Source organism: Staurois parvus, unplaced genomic scaffold (assembly GCF_062004578.1).
Source record: "Staurois parvus isolate SC_StPar_1 unplaced genomic scaffold, SC_StPar_1.0 ptg003034l, whole genome shotgun sequence".
Taxonomy (NCBI): domain Eukaryota; kingdom Metazoa; phylum Chordata; class Amphibia; order Anura; family Ranidae; genus Staurois; species Staurois parvus.
Genome location: NW_028320830.1, coordinates 2,501 through 21,387, shown reverse-complemented (window position 1 = coordinate 21,387; position 18,887 = coordinate 2,501). Strand labels below are relative to the sequence as shown.

General features: G+C 40.8%; 1 protein-coding gene across 1 annotated transcript in view; it reads left to right on the top strand.

The window, feature by feature from the left end:
* The window catches only part of LOC149428690 (protein CLEC16A-like), a gene marked incomplete at its 5' end in the record, with an annotated part of 144,702 nt that extends 127,705 nt beyond the window's left edge, over positions 1 to 16,997 (top strand). Inside the window, one exon of the mRNA XM_089667112.1 lies at positions 16,855 to 16,997. Within this exon, the coding sequence (XP_089523238.1) occupies positions 16,855 to 16,982 (128 nt within the window). The remainder of the gene's footprint in view (positions 1 to 16,854) is intronic.
* Between the last annotated feature and the right edge of the window lie 1,890 nt (positions 16,998 to 18,887).

The following is an 18,887-nucleotide window of genomic DNA, read 5'->3' as shown; positions in this document are numbered from 1 at the left end:
CCCCCCCCCCCCCCCCCCCCACTATTAATTTTTTTTTTTTTTCTTTCCACCCCCATCCTCCACTTTCTGTTTTCATCATTTTTCTTTCTACCTCCCTTTCTTTCTTTTCTCCTTTCTCTTTTCTTCTCGCCTCTCGCTTTGCTATGCTACCTGGAACACTAGACATGCCATTCTTTCACTCTCCCCACTTCCATCAACGGCTCCTACCGCAATGTATGCCGGTTTTGTAACTCTCCCCATTGCCATAAGTTTTTGACCGAATCTTACGTTCAAGTGCCATGACCACTCTTCCTATCGCTACAGCCCTGCATGGTGAAGCACGAGCGCAGGGGATATTATATGATGCAATTACACCCCATACTATACTATATTGGCTCCGGTTTGCTGCAAGCATAACCTTATTGTACTCGGGTTTTGTATCATTGCATTATCTGTATTTTCTTGTTTGAGTTACTGCTGTGTCGCTGTAGATTGTGCCTGCTGTTTCGCTTAGGCACCCTGTACATGTCTTTTGTACCATTATGTTTTTTATTAATAAAGGCTTTCTTTTTGGAAAAAAAAAAAAGTGTAATAAGAGGGGAGCTCATAAAACTTGGATCTAAATGCAAAAAAGAATCTGAAAAAGCAATCACAAAACTCGCTAAAAAAATATCGTCACTTAGACAGCTGAGCAAACAGTCCATGGCTTCTCAGGTTGGATGTGAGCTTTTGGAGGCCCAAAATTCATTGCGTAACTTGCTAGACCTTCAAGTAAAACGGGTACTTTAAAAAAAAAAAAAAAAAAGAATCTACTATGAACAGGGGGATAAAAGTGGCAAAGTTTTAGCCAAAGCTTTGAAAGAGGCCACCATAGCCAACAATATTCTCCAAATCAAGAAGGCAAATTAGAATTTGAGTCTGGGAAAATTGCTTCACAATTCCACAAATACTATTCCAAATGATACAACTTACCCCCCCCCCCCCCAGCATAAGCCACAAGGAACGTTAGAAGATAGGCTACCTTCCTTCAAAGAGGCAGACATTGCTAACCTTGAGAGACTAATAGGAGAATATGAGCTTTTATTGGCCATTAAAGACCTTAAACGAGGTAAAAGCCCTGGCCCTGATGGATTCACAGCTATATGTTATAAAACATATTCTGAAATTTTTAAAACCCCATTTTTAATGGCCATGAACTCTAATGAAATCACAGACTATCCCTAGCTCATTTCTCACTATCGCTGTACTCCCCAAAATGGGCAAGGATACATCAGGCTGTGCAAACTACAGACCCATATCATTACTAAATTTAGATCTAAAACTCTTTGCAAAGATACTCGCTAACAGACGTAGACCCTTCCTTGCTCAAATTATGGGTCCCGAGCAGTCTGGATTTATGCCTGGCAGGGAGGCCAGGGAGAATGTTGCTAAAGCATTTCATCTAATACACTCTACTAAACAACACAGGATCGAGGGACTTCTCTTATCCACAGATGCCGAGAAGGCCTTCAATAGAGTGGCATGGGACTTTATGTGGGCAACATGTAAACACATTAGTTTAGAGTCAAATATGCTCTCTTGGATCAAAACACTCTATTCTGCCGCAGTGCAAAAATTAAAGTTAATAACATACTCTCTGAAACCGTACCCATAAGTAACGGCATAAAACAGGGTTGCCCTCTCTCGCCACTTCTATTTATTCTGACACTAGAATCCTTTATCCGGACAATTAACTTGGACCCTTCTATTATCGGATTTAAATTAATAGGACATTAATATAGTTTAAAGTAGCTGCTTACGCGGGGCGGAGCCTAACCATGGCGGCAGTGGAGAGCTCGTGGTAGGAGCTCCCGGCCGGAGCCTCTCCGACCGACCCCCTTGTACCTATCCGATCCACAAAATGCCCCTGTAATATGGAGCCCTAGAAGCCTGAGACCTACCTCGGTCTGGCGGGCTCCCTTGGCTGAGTGGCGGCCTGCGTGAGGAAGAGCTGGGGAACGGAGATCATCTGAGAGAGACGGGGACGCTGAACGTTGTTGCCGGGAAACAAGGAGGCGCGGCCGGGACATGTGACCGGCCGCAGTGCATCCCTGGGAGTGAGGAAGCCGGCCGGCCGGCTGGAGGCTGACGGAGGAACAGGAGAGATACCGTCCTGCTGGACGACTAGCCACTGCTGGAGTCCGGTGGGGGTGAACTGTGAAGAACTGCCTGCACAATAAGAAAATGGAGGAAAGTCCTGGAGGGTCCCCCTGAGAACAAGAGAGTCGACCTGCTGGAGAATTGGAGCCTGGAGTAGTCTCGTGAGAGGAGCAGGGAGGGTGAGTGACTCCGGCTGTGACCTCAAACATAAAAACTGTGCAGATTTGGGAGAGACTGTGTCGAGCTGAAGGAGGGCAGAGAGTGAGAGAAAAGGGGGGGTGCCCCAGAGAATATAAAGAAGAAGAACGTAAGGTGTAGGCAAAAACACACAGAAAAGTTAACAGAAGGGCTGGGATCTCAATCTCTATATCATATTGATTTCTTCCTTCTCTGTGTAAAATTCAAGATTATGAGAGAAAAATAATAGAAATAGAAGAAATGAAACATAAAAGTGCAAAAGGAACCGGGCCTAAAGGAACCCAAACGGGTACAATTAAAAAGTACACATCCCAGGGAAACGTGACCCCGGAAAGGCACCAGAGTAGAAATGACAAAGGAGAACTAGATTTAAGTGTGCAAAGTAGTCCTAAACAATTAATGGATCTCGATATCAGTAGTCAACAAGTATCAGAGACAGAAAAAGACCTACAAATCCCAAATAAAAAAGAGATGACAGAAATGTTTAAAGATCTGGAGAAAACAATAAAGCAAGAAATGTAAATATTCGGAGGGATCTGGGGCAGCTGCAGTTAAGAGTGGAGGAAACGGAGCAGAAAGTTAAAAACCAGACCCAGATTATTTCCGAATTAGAAAAGAAGATAATTAATATGGAAAAAGTTCAGGAAAAATTGCTGTATAAGGCGGAAATTCAAGAGAATAGAGAAAGAAGGAGAAATATAAGGATAAGAGGGGTACCGGAAAGCCTAAAAGGAGAACTAATGGAAGAGGCGGTCTGTAAAATTCTTAACTTTATAACGGGAAACTCTGATATGGAAAGGACTGATATAGAAGGAATCTTTAGAAATGGGAAACTCCAGGGGAACCGTGAGAAGGACAGGCCGAGAGACATACTTGTTAAATTTTATGAACTGCAGCAAAGGGAAAGAATCTGGAGGAAAACTAAGGGAAAATCAGTAATAAAATATGGAGAAATGTACATCCAAATATATGCGGACTGGTCACCGGAGACTCTCCGAAGGAGGAGAGCTCTGAGGCCTTTGCTGGAGCAGATGAGAAAACAGAAGGTGCAATATAGATGGGGGATACCGGAGTGTTTAATAGGATGGAAAAACGGAGTAACAGCCCAATTGAGGTTCCCAGAGGACTCAAGAAATTTTTGCAATAGACTGGAAATGCAGAGAATTGAAATTATTGGATGGGAAGAAGAACCCGGGGGAAATGGATTGAGGGGAGGGGGGGGGGTAGAGACTGGTGGAGGAGGGGGAGGTAGGGCGGTGGGAGGGGAGAGAAGATGTGTGGTTTTTTTTTTGTGTTTTTTGTGTTTTTGTGTTTTTGTGTTTTTTTTTTTGTTTTTTTGTTTTCTTCTCTAGCCCCCACTCCGTCGCCTGTCTCCTCCATTACCCCTCTAACTTAACTCTCTTTTCTCTTCCTTTTGTTAAGAAGTATAGGTAGAAGGGGGGTCAATGGGGAGATCTGGTTGGAGGGGAGGCCGTTCATGGGAGGAATGTAGCCCTAAGGATAATATCAAAGGTGGACGTTATTTCCACAAATGATGCTTAGGCAAAGCAAAGGCCTAAATAAAGGGGGGAGGGAAAGGGGGAGTGATGGCAGTGATGATGGGGGGGGGGGTGGAGGGGAGGGAGAGGAAGGGGAGGGAGGGGAGAGGCGGGGGGGACAAGGGGGGAGAAAAAGTCAGTATGATAAAAACGCTCCATAGGAATAAGAAAGAGGAAAGCAAGGAGGGAAAAGGGGTTAGGCGGAAAAGAGTAAGATGGAAGAAATCCAATATATAACCTATAATGTAAAAGGGTTAAGCTGCCCAGGAAAGAGATTTAGATTATTTAAAGAATTACAACATAGACAATCTTCAGTGGTATTCCTGCAAGAAACACACCTAGAGATAGTCGAAGGTTAGATTGAGGACCAGATATTTTGCAACATGGTTTTATGCGGACTCGCCAATTAAAAGAGCAAAAGGAGTTGCTATAGGCTTCGCCAAAAATATAAGGTTTGAGGTGGAGGATAGATTAACAGATCTGGAGGGAAGGTTTCTGTTTTTGAGAGGTAGACTACAGGGAATTAAGTGCACAATAGCAAATATATATAGTCCAAATAAGAAGCCGGAGACATTCATGAGAGATGTGTTGAAGAGATTGATGGATTTTAAAAAAGGGTGTATGATCGTAGCGGGAGACTTTAATCTCTGTATGGATCTGCGAATGGACACTAACTCTGGTATGCGGAGAGAGGAAAGCAAGTCCTTGAGAAGGTTAAAGAAATTGATGCATGAGTGTCAACTGGTGGATATCTGGAGAATTAGGAATATGAAAGAGAGATTATACTTTCTTTATGCATGTACACGAGACTTATTCTAGACTAGATTACATATTAGTAGAACATCAAATGATAGAGAGGGTGGGGGAAGTAAAAATAGGAGAAAGCACTCTGTCGGATCATGCCCCGGTTGCAATGAAGTTAAAATGGGGCAGAGAGGAGAGAGAGGGGTATGTGTGGCGGATGAATGAGGCACTCCTCATGGATGAAGAGACTGGACAAGGAATCGAGAAGGAAATTGAATGGTTTTTTGAAGAGAATGAGACAGAGGATGTGTCGGTTGCAACGGTGTGGGCAGCACATAAAGCCTACATCAGAGGTCTTCTCATTGCAATAGGGGCAAAAAAGAAAGGAGAGAAAAGATAAACAGATTACTAAATGAAATATATGATCTTGAACAGGTGCACAAAAGGGAAAGATCTAAGGAGCTAATGCAGCTGTTAATAAAGAAGAAAGAAGAATTAGAGGAAGTAATGGAGGAAGAAAAAAGAAGAGTCTTTAATAAAATAATATGTGAAAGGTATAGATGGGGAGATAGGCCGGGAAAGTATTTAATGAGAACTTTAAGAAAGAAGAAAAATAGAAATTATATTGAGAAAAAAAGAAATCCCAAGAGGGAATTTGTACACTCAACCAAGGATATTGCCAGAGTATTTAAAGAGTATTATAATGGCCTGTATAATATCATACCCCAGGACATGTTTAAGAAAACGGAAACAGTAAATAGAGGGAAAAGGAAGATATACCTAGAGGACGCAGGCCTACTGAAATTAGGAGAAATACAACTGAACTCTTTAGAGGAAGAAATAACTTCAGAGGAAATAGAAATAGCGTTAAAAAGTATGGCGGGAGGGAAAAGCCTAGGTCCGGACGGATATACGGTAAAATATTATAAAAAATATAAAGAGCTTTTAACCGTTTCAATACTGTGCAATTTTACACCTTCCTGCCCAGGCCATTTTTCAGGTTTCAGCGCTCTCACACTTTGAATGACAATTGCGCGGTCATACAACACTGTACCCAAACTAAAATTTTATCATTTTCTTCACACAACTAGAGCTTTCTTTTGGTGGTATTTAATCACCGCTGGGGTTTTTATTTTTTTGCTAAATTAACAAAAAAAGACCAAAAATTTTTAAAAAAACCTACATTTTTCTTTGTTTCTGTTATAAAAGTTTACAAATACAGTTGCAAGAAAAAGTATGTGAACCCCTTGGGATTACGTGGAGTTTTGCATGAATTGGGCATAAAATGTGCTCTGAACGTCATCTAAGTCACAACAATAGAAGAACACAGTCTGTTGAACATAATACTACACAAACATTAGATGGTTTGTGTAGTATTATGGCCATGGTTTAATTGCACATAACATGTAAACATTCACAGTGCAGGGAGGAAAACGTATGAACCTTTGGACCTAATAACTGGTTGACCCTCCTTTTGGCAGCAATAAACTCAACCAAACGTTTCCTGTAGTTGCAGATCAGACCTGCACAATGATCTGGAGTCATTTTGGACCAATCCTCTTCACAAAACTGTTTCAGTTTAGCAATATTCTTGGGATGTCTGGTGTGAATCGCTCTCTTAAGGTCATGCCACAGCATTTCAATCGGGTTGAGGTCAAGACTCTGACTGGGCCACTCCAGAAGGCGTATTCTGTGCTGTTGCAGCCATTGTTTTGTTGAATTACTTGTATGCTTTGGGTCATTGTCCTGTTGCATCACCCATCCTCTGCGGAGCTTCAGTTGGCGGACAGATGGTCGTACGTTTTCCTGCAAAATGTCTTGATAAACTCTGGAATTCATTTTCCCATCAATGACAACAATCCGTCCAGGCCCTGAGGCAGCAAAGCAGCCCCAAACCATGATGCTCCCTCCGCCATGTTTTACAGTGGGGATGAGAAAAATTACAAGAGGAATTTCCTTTCCTTTGGAGAGATAAAGAATTAAAATATTTAGGAATAAAACTATCAACCTCAACTAAGAACCTATATAAAGCCAATTATATAGCATTATTAAATGAGATCAAGGAGGAGCTCAGGAGGGTGAGAAATGGAAATCCTTCATGGATAGGGCGCATAAACCTGATAAAGATGGTAATTGTCCCCAAAGTATTATACAAATTTCAAATGATTCCAATCAAACTCCCAGAGGCATATTTCAAAGAACTCAGGAAAATGATAATAAAATATATATGGAGAAATAAAAAACCTAGAATAGGTTATGAGCCGTTGATTAGAAGTAAAGAGAGAGGAGGATTGGGAGTACCAGATATTATAGAGCGGAGATTATCGCGAGAATCTTTGACTGGATACATAATCCGGAGAAAACTTGGGTTAAAATCGAGAAAGCACTGAGTGGAATAAGTTTAAGTAAAAGTATTTGGGTACCTGCACAAATAGGGAATTAGAGGAGAGTACTAGCATATACACTCTTAATGTTTTAAAAGAATGGGATTTACTACATAGACAAAAGGGGTGGGTTTTTAATTCACAATTAATACCACTTAGAAACACAAAATATTTAATTCCGGGTATGGACAGTATAGCAAGGAAATGGATCATAACACAAGAGGCGCAATTGAGAGACATAATGGTAGGAGAGGAAATCGGGGCATATAAGGAAATGGAGGAAAGAAAGGGAGAAGTCTTTAATAAGATGGATAGATTGAGATACTACCAATTGAAGTACTTTTTTGAGAGCCTCCCAAAGCCAATAAGAACTAGAAAAGACTGGAACCCATTCAAGAGAATATTTGAGTCACAGGGAAACTAGACACGGAATGGCAAAAATATACAAGATATTAATGGAACTTGACACTGACACAAAATTAATGCACGTAGAGAAATGGGAAAGAGATATGGGAAGAAAAATAGAGGAGGAGGAGCAGAGGAAAATGTTCACATTAATTCATGAAAATATTAGTATGAGGGAAGTAGAAATAGATTGTTGTAGTTGGAGAGGTTGTCGCGAGGAGGGCATGTGGTATCATATGTGGTGGGAGTGCCCAGAAATACAGGTGTTTTGGCGGAGGATAGTTTATTTAATAGGGAAAATTACTAAAGTTAATATAGGATTGGATCCAGAATTATGTCTCCTCCATATCTCAGAACTCTCAAAGAAGGTATATAAGAGTTCGGGGATATGGCATTATCTGACCGCAGCAAAGAGTCTGATCCCCAGGTACTGGAAGAAAAGAGAGGTGCCAACTGAGGAGGATTGGATGAGAAGAGTAAATCAGATATCTGGGACAGAAAGACTGTATTATACGCATGAGGAGAAGTTGGAGATATATAATAAAAAATGGAAAGCCTGGGAAGAATATAAAGCAAAGGTGAAATACATGAAGAGATAATTCTCCTGGAAGTGGGTTTAGAATGGAGTTTAGGAACAACAGAAATATATGGAGTTAATGAGACAAGAGAAAGGGTGGAGCGTGGGAGGGAGTGGGGAGGAGGGGAGGGGATGGGGAGATGGAAAAGGAAGTTATGTACATAATTAAATAAATTATATAAAGAGAAATTACTGTTTAGATAACTATTTTAATAGAAATGTGGAAATGATTTGTATATGACTTGAAAAACAAAATAAATATTTATAAAAAAAAAAAAAAAATAGCTGCTTACGCAAATGTTTTACTTTTCATCATCACGCAGCCTCACACCTCAATCCACAATCTATTACAAATATTTACCATCTTTGGCTACCTCTAACATGACAATTAACTATAACAAATCAGAAGCATTAAATCTCACCCTTACCGCCAGAGATGGTAGATATACAACAAAACTGCCCCTTTAAGTGGGTACCTCAAGCCCTAAAGTACCTAGGAATTTGGCTCATATCTAATACATCACAACTCTTTGCCCATAATTTTGTCCCACTGCTCAACACAATTGAACAAGACCTTAAAACATGGAATACCAGATTTTTCTTCTGGTTTGGTAGGGTGGCCATTCTTCCTAATGTTTTGTATATAATGCATGCTTTACCTATTAAGATTCCACACAGCTTTTTTAAACAACTTCAATCTTTCCAAATTCAGTTCTTATGGGCCCACAAAAAACCTAGAATAGGCTTTTATTTGAGCACAAAACCCAAGGCAGACGGAGGAATGGGCATGCCAGACTTCAAAATGTATTATTACGCCACCCATCTCACAAGAGTGAAAGATTGGCATTGCCACACCAGTCATAATGATTGGATAAACCTAGAAGCTTGCTCTGCTCTACTCCCCTTGGCTACCATGGTCCAGCCTACCCATGTCAATAATAAAAAACACCCTTAAATAGGTGCCACCTTCGAAATTACTTCATACAATCTCTAAGAAGCATTCCATTTTCATAACATCAGGACCTCTAACCCCTCTAGCACACAACTCAGATTTTACACCAGGGATCCTTAACCACCGCCTTTTTCTCTTGGACAACGACAACCCAATTCTAGCTTATCATTGCACTCATAAAAGCCTGGTAAAACCTTATGATATGCTGAAAACTGATTGTAATACTTCTACACTTCCCTTATGGTCTTAATTCCAATTACTCAACTATCTGACTAATTGTTAGACAAAGACCAGTTTCCTAAGACCTCTGAATCCATTCAAATCTTCATGGATTAAATGCCATAAAGTGGAAAAACCTACTTCCTTTTCCTAGTCATGGCTTTGGCATTGCAAAATACCTTATCCTGAGAAATGTAAGGCCTTATGGGAATCCTCTTTAGAATCGGAAATACCCGATGACCAATGGGAAAAAACCTGTATCCTAGCACATAAGTGCTCACTAAATACCAGCACTCAAGAACTGACATGTAAAATACTGACACAATGATACACTACCCTAGTTAAGATTAAAAAATGGTAGCCTCAAGCTTCTGAGCTCTGCTGGAGATGTGAGAATGGACCAGGCAAATTTGAACATATCTGGTGCAGGTGCCTCAAATTGCTACCTTATTGGGACTCTGTAAGACAACTAATTATCCAGATTACAGGCAACCACATTAGAACTCACTCCTGCATGCTGCCCACTACATATCTTCACTGTTTCTAGCAAATACAAATGCTCACTGACCATCCACCTACTCAACATGGCCAAATCTCTGATCTCTTTACACTGGAAGTCAACATCAATTCCCTCTATTAAGGAATGGATTCCAAAAGTAGACCTATCAAATGAAATGGAAGAAACTTTAGCTATGGCTTCCGATAATACCACATGATTTAACAAAACGTGGAATGCTTGGTTCTTATTTACCTTTTCTGATACCTATGCTACATCAAAAAACATGAGAAGCTGAGACAGGATTAAGGGAATTCTCTCTCTCTTGATTTCATATAATCTACTAATACAAGTCTTAAAGAGTATTACAGCTCATCTCATTAAAAACCTTACCATAATAACATGACATCTTAAATAGGTGATACAGCATTTTGAAGCTAACCTGCTGTATAAATGATTTCATCAAAATACCTTTCTATTAAACTAAAACATCTGTTAACTTTACGCGATCTGATTTTATGAGTGTAATCACATTGATATTTATATACCCAATTGATATAAAGTACATTAGAATGATATATTTGGAAGATATTTTCTTTGACAACATAAATATATTTTCTGAAATAGAATGCTAAATCCCCTTTTTTCTTCCTCTTTCCTTTGAACAAAGAGCCTTTCAAACTGCTTTATTTGTGCTTACTCTATTTTTTTTATTTTATTTATATGCCATAAGTATTATATGCTGTACTTGTCTATAATACATACATTTTTTCTGTTTGTAAGATTCATCTGTTTATATGCTATTTAAATGTTAATGTGAAGACAAAATCCCAGGGGATATTTCCAAATTTTTTCTTGGTCTCTGTATATTGGGATGTTGACAAAAACAGTCTAAATGGTGGGACATTTTACCATACCTTTTATTTTTGAAGTTATGTGAGTTGTGGAAGTGATGAACCCATGCATAGTCCGGTTGATACAGCCATACCCCAGTCTAGGAGTAGCTTATAGCCCTCCTTAGGAGTATGCATTGGGACCATCTGGCTTTGATATGTTTCAGGAGTTTGGTGGAATATCCCCACTTATAGGGAATATTACAATCCTTGAGGGATTTAGAAAATGTGTAGTTGCGCAGTGCCCTTTTCAGTGTCTGTGAAAAGGGAGACTTGCGAGTAAGGATTAGAAAGGGTGCGTGCACACCTAGCAGAGCTCATGAGTTGCTCCTTTATGTGGAAAGTGAATCTGGGCAAGTACATCCTTTGGCACTGATGTGGGTAGATGTTTAGGTTTGAAAATGCTATACGTTCCGTGTATTAATAGTGAGAGAGATTGGATGAGTTTGGATGAGATGAGAGAAGGAAGAAAGAGCTGTTGGAGGTAAGGAATCAATCGGCTATGTTTGACAGATTCAGGAATGCCTCTAAATTTTATGTTCCTTCTGGAATGATCCTCCAAATCAGTAATTTGGATTTCAGTTACTGGAGCTCCTCCGAGTTTAACCTTTACTGCAATCTTACATCTGCCTTTCAATATAATAAGTACGTTCTTCCACATGGTCCAATCTAGAGTGTGCATGGGTAATGAGGGAACACAATTCTGTCCAGATATCTTTCTGTAGGGGTAGTAGCATAGATTTCAAGAAATGTTCAGAGACTGGGCAGTCTGATGCTGGGATAGTAGCCAGAGACTGTGGTGGAGATATACTAAAACTGGAGCACTCAGAATCTGGTGCAGCTGTGCATGGTAACCAATCAGCTTCTAACTTCAGCTTGTTCAATTAAACTTTGACAATAGAGGCTGGTTGGCTTCTATGCAGAGCTGCACCAGATTTTGCATTCACCAGTTTTAGTAAATCTCCCCCTCTGGGTCATCCCCCTCCATATAATGTCCAGATGTTTCATCCCCAAAGTGCTTTAACTTACTGGGGCTTTTTTGGGAGAGCATGCAAGTGAAGCAGCTACTCTTCTCCTGTCCTTGCTGTGGTGAGAGGTATTGGACTGTTCCCCAGTGGCTGTGGCTTCCATAGCTGTCACTTCTGCTGTGTCATGAAAGTGAAGAAGCTGTATGTGAGAGGTGCACTCGGGATCAGTGTCATCTTGTGCCGCATTGCCAGGAAAAGAACTCAGTCAGCCTTCGGGGAGCAGCAAGCTTAAACTTCTTTCTGGACATGTCCTCCTGGGTTCCTGTCATCAGCGGTGCCCTGCAGGTATATGCTGCAGCTGTCCTGCAGGAGTATGCTGCAGCTGTCCTTTGTGCTGTGAAGCTGCTATAAGCCTCCCATCAGGTTGCAGCAGGGTAATCAAGCAGCCATTCTGCTCTGCAGACAGACCACACCCCCTTGGTTTCTCAACTTTCTATAAGGGCTTTTGGTTTGAAAACTGGAGGACGTTTAACACTCAAGCCGTCTGCCACAGTGGCAGGTGGGACTAGTAGTTTCTACATTCACAGATTGCTGTGAATGAATGATGTGGCACAGCCGTGCCGATTTTGAATGTGACAGTGGGGGAGAAGGTAAGGAAACCCCTTCTTCTGTCATGCAGGGTAAGATGCTGAAGTATGTTACACCCTAAATACAGGTGTAACATGCTTCAAAAGATAACTTTAATTTGGTTCTCTGCCTTGCAGAAACCACCCTTTGAACCCATCAGGGATATTTCCTTGGAGATTCTTGGCAGCAATGTAGCCTTTCTGGTGGCAGCCCTGTCTGTCAGACATGTCTCTGAACTGGCTGCCCTTTCCTATAAATAGCCTTTCTTCATATTTCACAGTGATAAGGTTGTATTATGCCCTAGACCAGGGTTTCTCAACTTTGCAGGCAGCTGACGGGTAGATTGTGTCCCCGCTCAGCCTACACTCTCCCATCATTTTGCCTCACATGCTTGAGTGGTGCAGGGAAGCAAGTGTCTGTGCTGTTCCCAGCCAGCCCTTCCTTCTCCCCTCCTCTTCATCCCAGGTGCCCTTTTATAACATTACATGGGATACACAAGAGAGGAGGGCCAGTTGGGAACAGCCTCTGCAACAGTACTTCTGCATGTGAAGGAAAACGTCCAGCTTATGTTATGTGTCCTGCTGCCGACTGTTCCCATTTTAATATGGCCTGCTACCACCATGTTAATGTGTCCTAATGCCCCCCCCATGGGGTAATATATTCAGCTGCCCCTTCCCCCATGTTAATGTTTTCTATTGCCCCATGCAATGTGCCCTCCTGACCCCCTGTACATTGCTTATCTCAGATTTGAACCAGAATTGAACATCTGTGCAGAAAAAAGCCAGCACAAGTTTCACCTAAAATAAGTAAGTTGTACTATTTATTCTACAGGGTGCCCTACACATCTCCGTACATAGAAAAAAATAACTCCTATTATGAGTGGGGGAGAAAAGTGTGTGTGTGTGTGTGTGTGTAAAGAGGTGGCCAATGTGTAGAGAATATTTTATATATAAAGGTACATTTAGTTACAATTTCCCATTTTCCCTATGTATTGCGATTTTGGGACACCCATTACTATTTAAAGGTATTTCTTAAAGTAATTGTTATATCACTGCTCGTTGATCACACCAATGTTCCATAAACTGTAGAACCCTACGTCAAAATTCACCTTTGCACAGTGGATAAGGTATTTGATCACTAGAGCTTATTTTGAAATAAAAACCTATTATAGTGCTGTTACCCACTCACTACACCCAATTTGAGTATTCTGTGTACTTGGGCACCAAGCTACTGTCGCCCAACTCTGTAAGGCTGCTATCTGTTCTTCTGTTCATACTTTTTTGATGTTTTACCAGGTTGATTTCCAGTATTCTGCAGATGCAGCTGTTAGCCACAAGGTTTTTGCAGTGGCACTTTTTAACTGGGATTTAACCCCTGTTATTTCTTGGGCCTGTTGATACATTTCTGTTTGCCTAGTTGCTTGGAGATGTCCCATGATATATACATAAGCTGCATGTGTCCTACACTGTATGATTAAGATGACAGGAATTTTGACTTGCCTGTAAATTCCATATCTTAGAGCACAGTATATGGTACAGACCACCATCCCTAAACTCTCCTCATTACTCTGCATTGCTTGCTACAAAACTGAGTTTGTTCAAAGTATGGTAGGACTTTAGGGGAGATGCCACAAGAGGGACATGTCCTCAAAAGCTTGCCCAATCACCTGAAGGTATGAGCTTATAACCCATGGTGAATGAATAGGTTGTCTGTGCTTTGTACTGTACTTTAAGATATAGACTTTATAGATGAGTCAAAATTCCTTTGTTTTCCTGTTTTGTTGCATACCAGCACTTCTGATCTCTTTCAGCCTTTTTCTAGCCCCTTCCTGCCTACATACATAAATTCCAACTGTTGAATGTTATTTTTCCAGGTAAGTTTCTTGATGGTGACTACAGTTGATCATTCACATGCAATGTGCATCAGTGTCGTCATATATGGGACAGAATATTGACACACTGCCTGTCCTGTACAAGGGCCTTTATGGCACGATCAGATGTGTTATGTAAGGAAAGCTGCAGATGTAAAAATATTGAAAATTGCGTTTCAATTTTAATTAATGTGTTTTAAGCTTATATGAGTTTATATTGTTTGGGTTTACATATACTTTAATTAAATTTGGTTTCTAGTGCAGTGCATAGGTTCCTGTTGTGTTGACTGACATTTTTATGTCTTGCCTATGCCCAAATCCAGTTTTTTTAGAGAACCAAAAATATGTATAGATGTATGGCTCCTAATTGTTGCATTTTAGACAGAGATCTGACTCAACAGGAAGTGAGATTATATATTTCCAAAGTAAAGGATAGTGCCTCATAAACCGTTGTAGCACCCTCCTAGTTAGCAAGAGGGAACTCTAGTTCTAGTTGGTAGTGATAAGGGCTGAGTAGCAGCCTGGGTGTGATATCCAGATGAGTCAAATTGCAGTCAGAGCTGAGAGGCTCTGTAGACCAGCTCTGTGGGACTTCCCCCTGCTCTGGAACTTTGGAGAAAGATCTGGAAGCAGTGGGCGCAGGTGAGGAGTGGCAGGTATGTACTTAGAGGATCCTGGCCAGTCCCCAACAGGAGGCTTGACAAGGGGCTAGGACAGCCTTTAAGAGTAACTGTGCCTGCTCAGCAGCAGGAGAGTAGGGGTGAAAGATGATTGCGTCGGGAGAGCAGGAGCCTGGGAAGGGGCCCAGATGTAGAGAGGCTCACCTCCAGGCAGGAGGATCTTGGAAGGAGGAAAGTTTGGGACTTCACCGCCGCCCTGAGAGCGGATCAGCTGTGAGGCAGGGATAGAGCAGGCCAGCTAGAAGGCCTGGTAGCAGCCACCAGCAACACAGGCGAAGGACTAAGTTAGTAAACCTGCAACCCCTGGGCCAGATAGGGGAAGGAGCACTGTGGTGGGAAATCAGATTAGCAAGTACCCGGGACTGTTGTGTTTTTTAAGTGGCAGGTGTTTACCAGCCCCCCCCCCCCCCCCCCACTCTCCATCCTGACAGCAGGGTGTGGAGGGAGTGCTGCTGCAGCTTCCTTTCCTGAATATAGACAGCGATCAGTACAGATCACTTTTGTGTTCATTAACCACTGACACATGGTAAACTGTGTTTACTCTGTTTTAGTTCGTGAATGAAACATAGTAAATACTGTTTACTATGTTCAATTTTATGAATGAATAGGAGTGTATCCTATCCAATCATCTACAGTGCATTTCAGCCAAAAATGTTGACTGAAATGCTTGGGGGTGCCATTCAAAATGAATGGCAACTCCACACTTCTCTCTGCGGGTGGTTGAGGGTTCGGGAATGGGTGTGATTCCTGCGAGTGGTTGAGGGTGCAGGACCAGGTGCCATTCCTGCAACTGCCACCAGCCCTCAGCATGCAGACTAGTGTGAACAAGGGCTAAGGTTCTAAATCTCCTTCTGAAGCTCGATGCTACTCTCCAGAGGCTACTGACAGGCAGTGGGGAAGCAATGTGACGCCTCCTCACCTCCTGTTTTAACCCCATTTTTGCAGACAAATGTGCCGCAACCACATTCATTGCATGCGGTTGCAGGGTGTTTGTGGCGCTTCCCCATCCCCCCCCCCCCCCCCCAGGATTTTAGTGTTTTTTTAGTAAAAATAGAGTTTTGATAAACATTTGCGCCACCATTGCGGGGTCTATAAATTAAGTAACACCTTCTTTGTATTCTACTGGTCATGTGCGTTAATAAAATATATCGTTTGGGGGTTGTTTACAAACTCTGAAAGCTATAAATGAAAAATTTAAACTTTAAGAATATTAAATCTTTGCGTACGTTCAATTTCACATTTCGCAAAAAGACACCATTTAAAATTTACAAATATTTATTAAATCAATACAGGTTAAGCTTTTATATTTAGTAGTAATTTTGTAAAGTGTGCTCTGTTTGTGTCTGCTAGTAATGATTTTACTGTATTTTAAACAAAAATATTATTTTGATAAACTATTGTGCAAATATTGCGGGGCCTTAAAATTCATTAGTACCTTTTTTTTTTTTATTCTATAGGTCATGTGCTTTCATAAATATGGTTTGGTGGGTCTTTTACAAACTCTGAAAGCTGTAATGGAAAAATTACATAAATTGTCTGGCCACCTGAGTTCAAAAGTGTAGCGCAGGGCCTGGCAGCAAAAGGGTTAAAAATATCTGCCTTTGTTCAGATACATTACATGGGGGTGAAGGGATTAGTGGTAAAAGCAAGTGAGCTAACCTGAAAGAGCAAATGTTATTTTCTTATATTAATCTACAACCCCCTTCCCCATTATTGGAGGTTAGGAGTGAAAGATGTGTTTGAGGTCCAGTATGGAGCATGGGTAACAACCATAACTCCATCCACATATCTATGGATGGAGTTATGGTTGTTACCCATGCTCCATACTGGACCTCAAACACATCTGTGAGTGATATAGCCTCACTGGTGTCTTATTTGTAGAATTACTAAGTGGAAATTTAGAAAAAGGAGGCCTAGAAAAAACTAGTGCAACCACCTCTACTAAGGACTGTAAAGCTGCAATATATTGCATGTTTTCTTTTTTTGGGGGGGTTTAATATTTAAACTGTCATTATACAGTGCAGTTGTTGTTTGCTGTGAGGCAGTACACACCATTGTTTGTAAGCTTTTCCTAAGTGAGGCCCACTTAGGAAAAGCTTACAAACAATTTTTCTGAAAATTAGAATAAAAATGTGTCAGTATTGTAAAAATGCATAGTAAAAACATCATTGTTTCTGTTGTTTAGAAATTGAAATGGTGATAATGGAAAGATCAAAGGCAACAGAAAAATCTTCAGTCATAAAGGAAGAGAACACCACTGATGAAGAGAAGAGTGCAGCTGCTGCAGGAGCCCATGCCTCCCAAAATAGGTAAAGAAGGTTTGCACTACATATAAAAGCATACAGGACTGTACCCCTTAATAAGTACTAATATTAACCCCTTCATGACAAGGGTAAAACAAGAGGGAGATACAGGTACACCTGAGCTTTTCTCATATGTTGACGAGACCCCGTAACTGATGAGAGCCCTTCTACACCCTCTTCTGGACCTCATGAGATCCATAGTCACATGTAGATGATGGCATCTTTTTCATCAGTTAATTAAGAAAGGCAACACAGGTCTGCGACTAAAAAGCTGTTTGATTATTTGCATCTAATTTCCATATATTTTGGTGTGCTGAAAACAAATAAAATATTGAAAAAACTCCTAGACGTCATGATTTGCCACAAAATGCAAAATTGTCTTCAAATTTATCAATTTTTTTTAATTTTTGGTATTTTTTTATATTATGGGTTTTTAACCAAATTTAAAGTCCAAATTACTATTAATTAATTCACATAAGTGCATTTAAGATATAAAATGCCAAAAAAACCTTAAAGGGGTTGTCCGAGTTATGTAAAAAAAAATATAGCACTGTAAATCTGATGGTCAGCAATATATACATAAGCTAAGCAAGTTTTAGGGAAAATAAATTCTATTTCCTCATTTCCCTAGTTCTCTTCTGGCCCTTTGTTATTTGCAGGTAAACAATCTCTGCCCCTCCCCCCCTGCAAAGAGGGTGAATACAAGTGCTGCTCTGAGTGACATGTCTGACTACTGGGATACTCGGCAGCATGCTGTATGTGTAAGCCTCAGCCCTGAGTCTGTGCTTCTAATGGTAGAAGGGGTTAATCTTGGTGGTTTTTACGCTTTCATATCTGTAGGTCATTCCGTACACTTGAAGGAAACCTACGAGAACTTGGAATTGGTTCTTCGTAAACTTAAATATGAAGACCATGGTTGGCAAATGTGTGTGGGGACTTGAAGGTCTTGTGCATGCTGCTCTGGCAACAAGCTGGGTATACCGAATACCCTTGTTTTCTGTGTCTATGGGACAGTCGAGACCGACATAATCACTGGACCAAGAAGAGTTTGCAGCCGAGGGTGCTAAGTCGGTGAAAAAAATGTCCTCCGAGAAACTTTGGTACCTTCCCATAAAGTTCTTCTACCACCTCTCCACATAAAATTGGGATTAATGAAGCAATTCATAAAATCACTTCCAAGAGATGAAGAATGCTTCAAATACTTGGTCAGTAAGTTTCCAGGCCTATCGGAGGCAAAATTGAAGGAAGGTGTGTTCGTCAGACCAGACATTAGAAGGCTTATAGTTGATCAAGAGTTTGTCAATACCATGACGGATCCTCAAAAAGAAGGGTGGATTGCATTTAAAGAAGTCGTACAGAAATTTTTAGGCAATAACAAAGATCCTCACTACAAAAAGATCGTAAGACGAATGCTGAAAGCATTTCAAGCTTTAGGTTGCCTGATGAGTTTGAAAGTGCATTTCCTCCAGTCCCACCTTGACTACTTTCCTGAAAATTTGGGAGCTGTGAGTGAGGAACAAGGTGAACGATTCCACCAAGACATTAAAGAGATGGAAAGGAGATATCAGGGAAAATGGAGCATTACAATGATGGCAGACTACTGTTGGATGCTTCAGAGAGACATTCCAGATGCTACTCACAAACGTGAATGCACCAAGAGGAGCCTCACAGGGAAGAAGAATCGAGTTTAGTGTGTGTAGGTGAGCTCATTTCAGTTCAAAAAAGGATTTTCATGAAAAAATTATACTAAAACTTTAATTTTATAAGTCTATTTCCATTTATTTTGAGGTATTGCCTTATTTAACATAGTCACCTAAATTGTCAGGAAACGTGATGTCCTATGACAAAATGGAGGTCATTTTCGGATTCAGCACACCAAAAAACATAAAGATAATGTGGAATAACCAAAACAGCT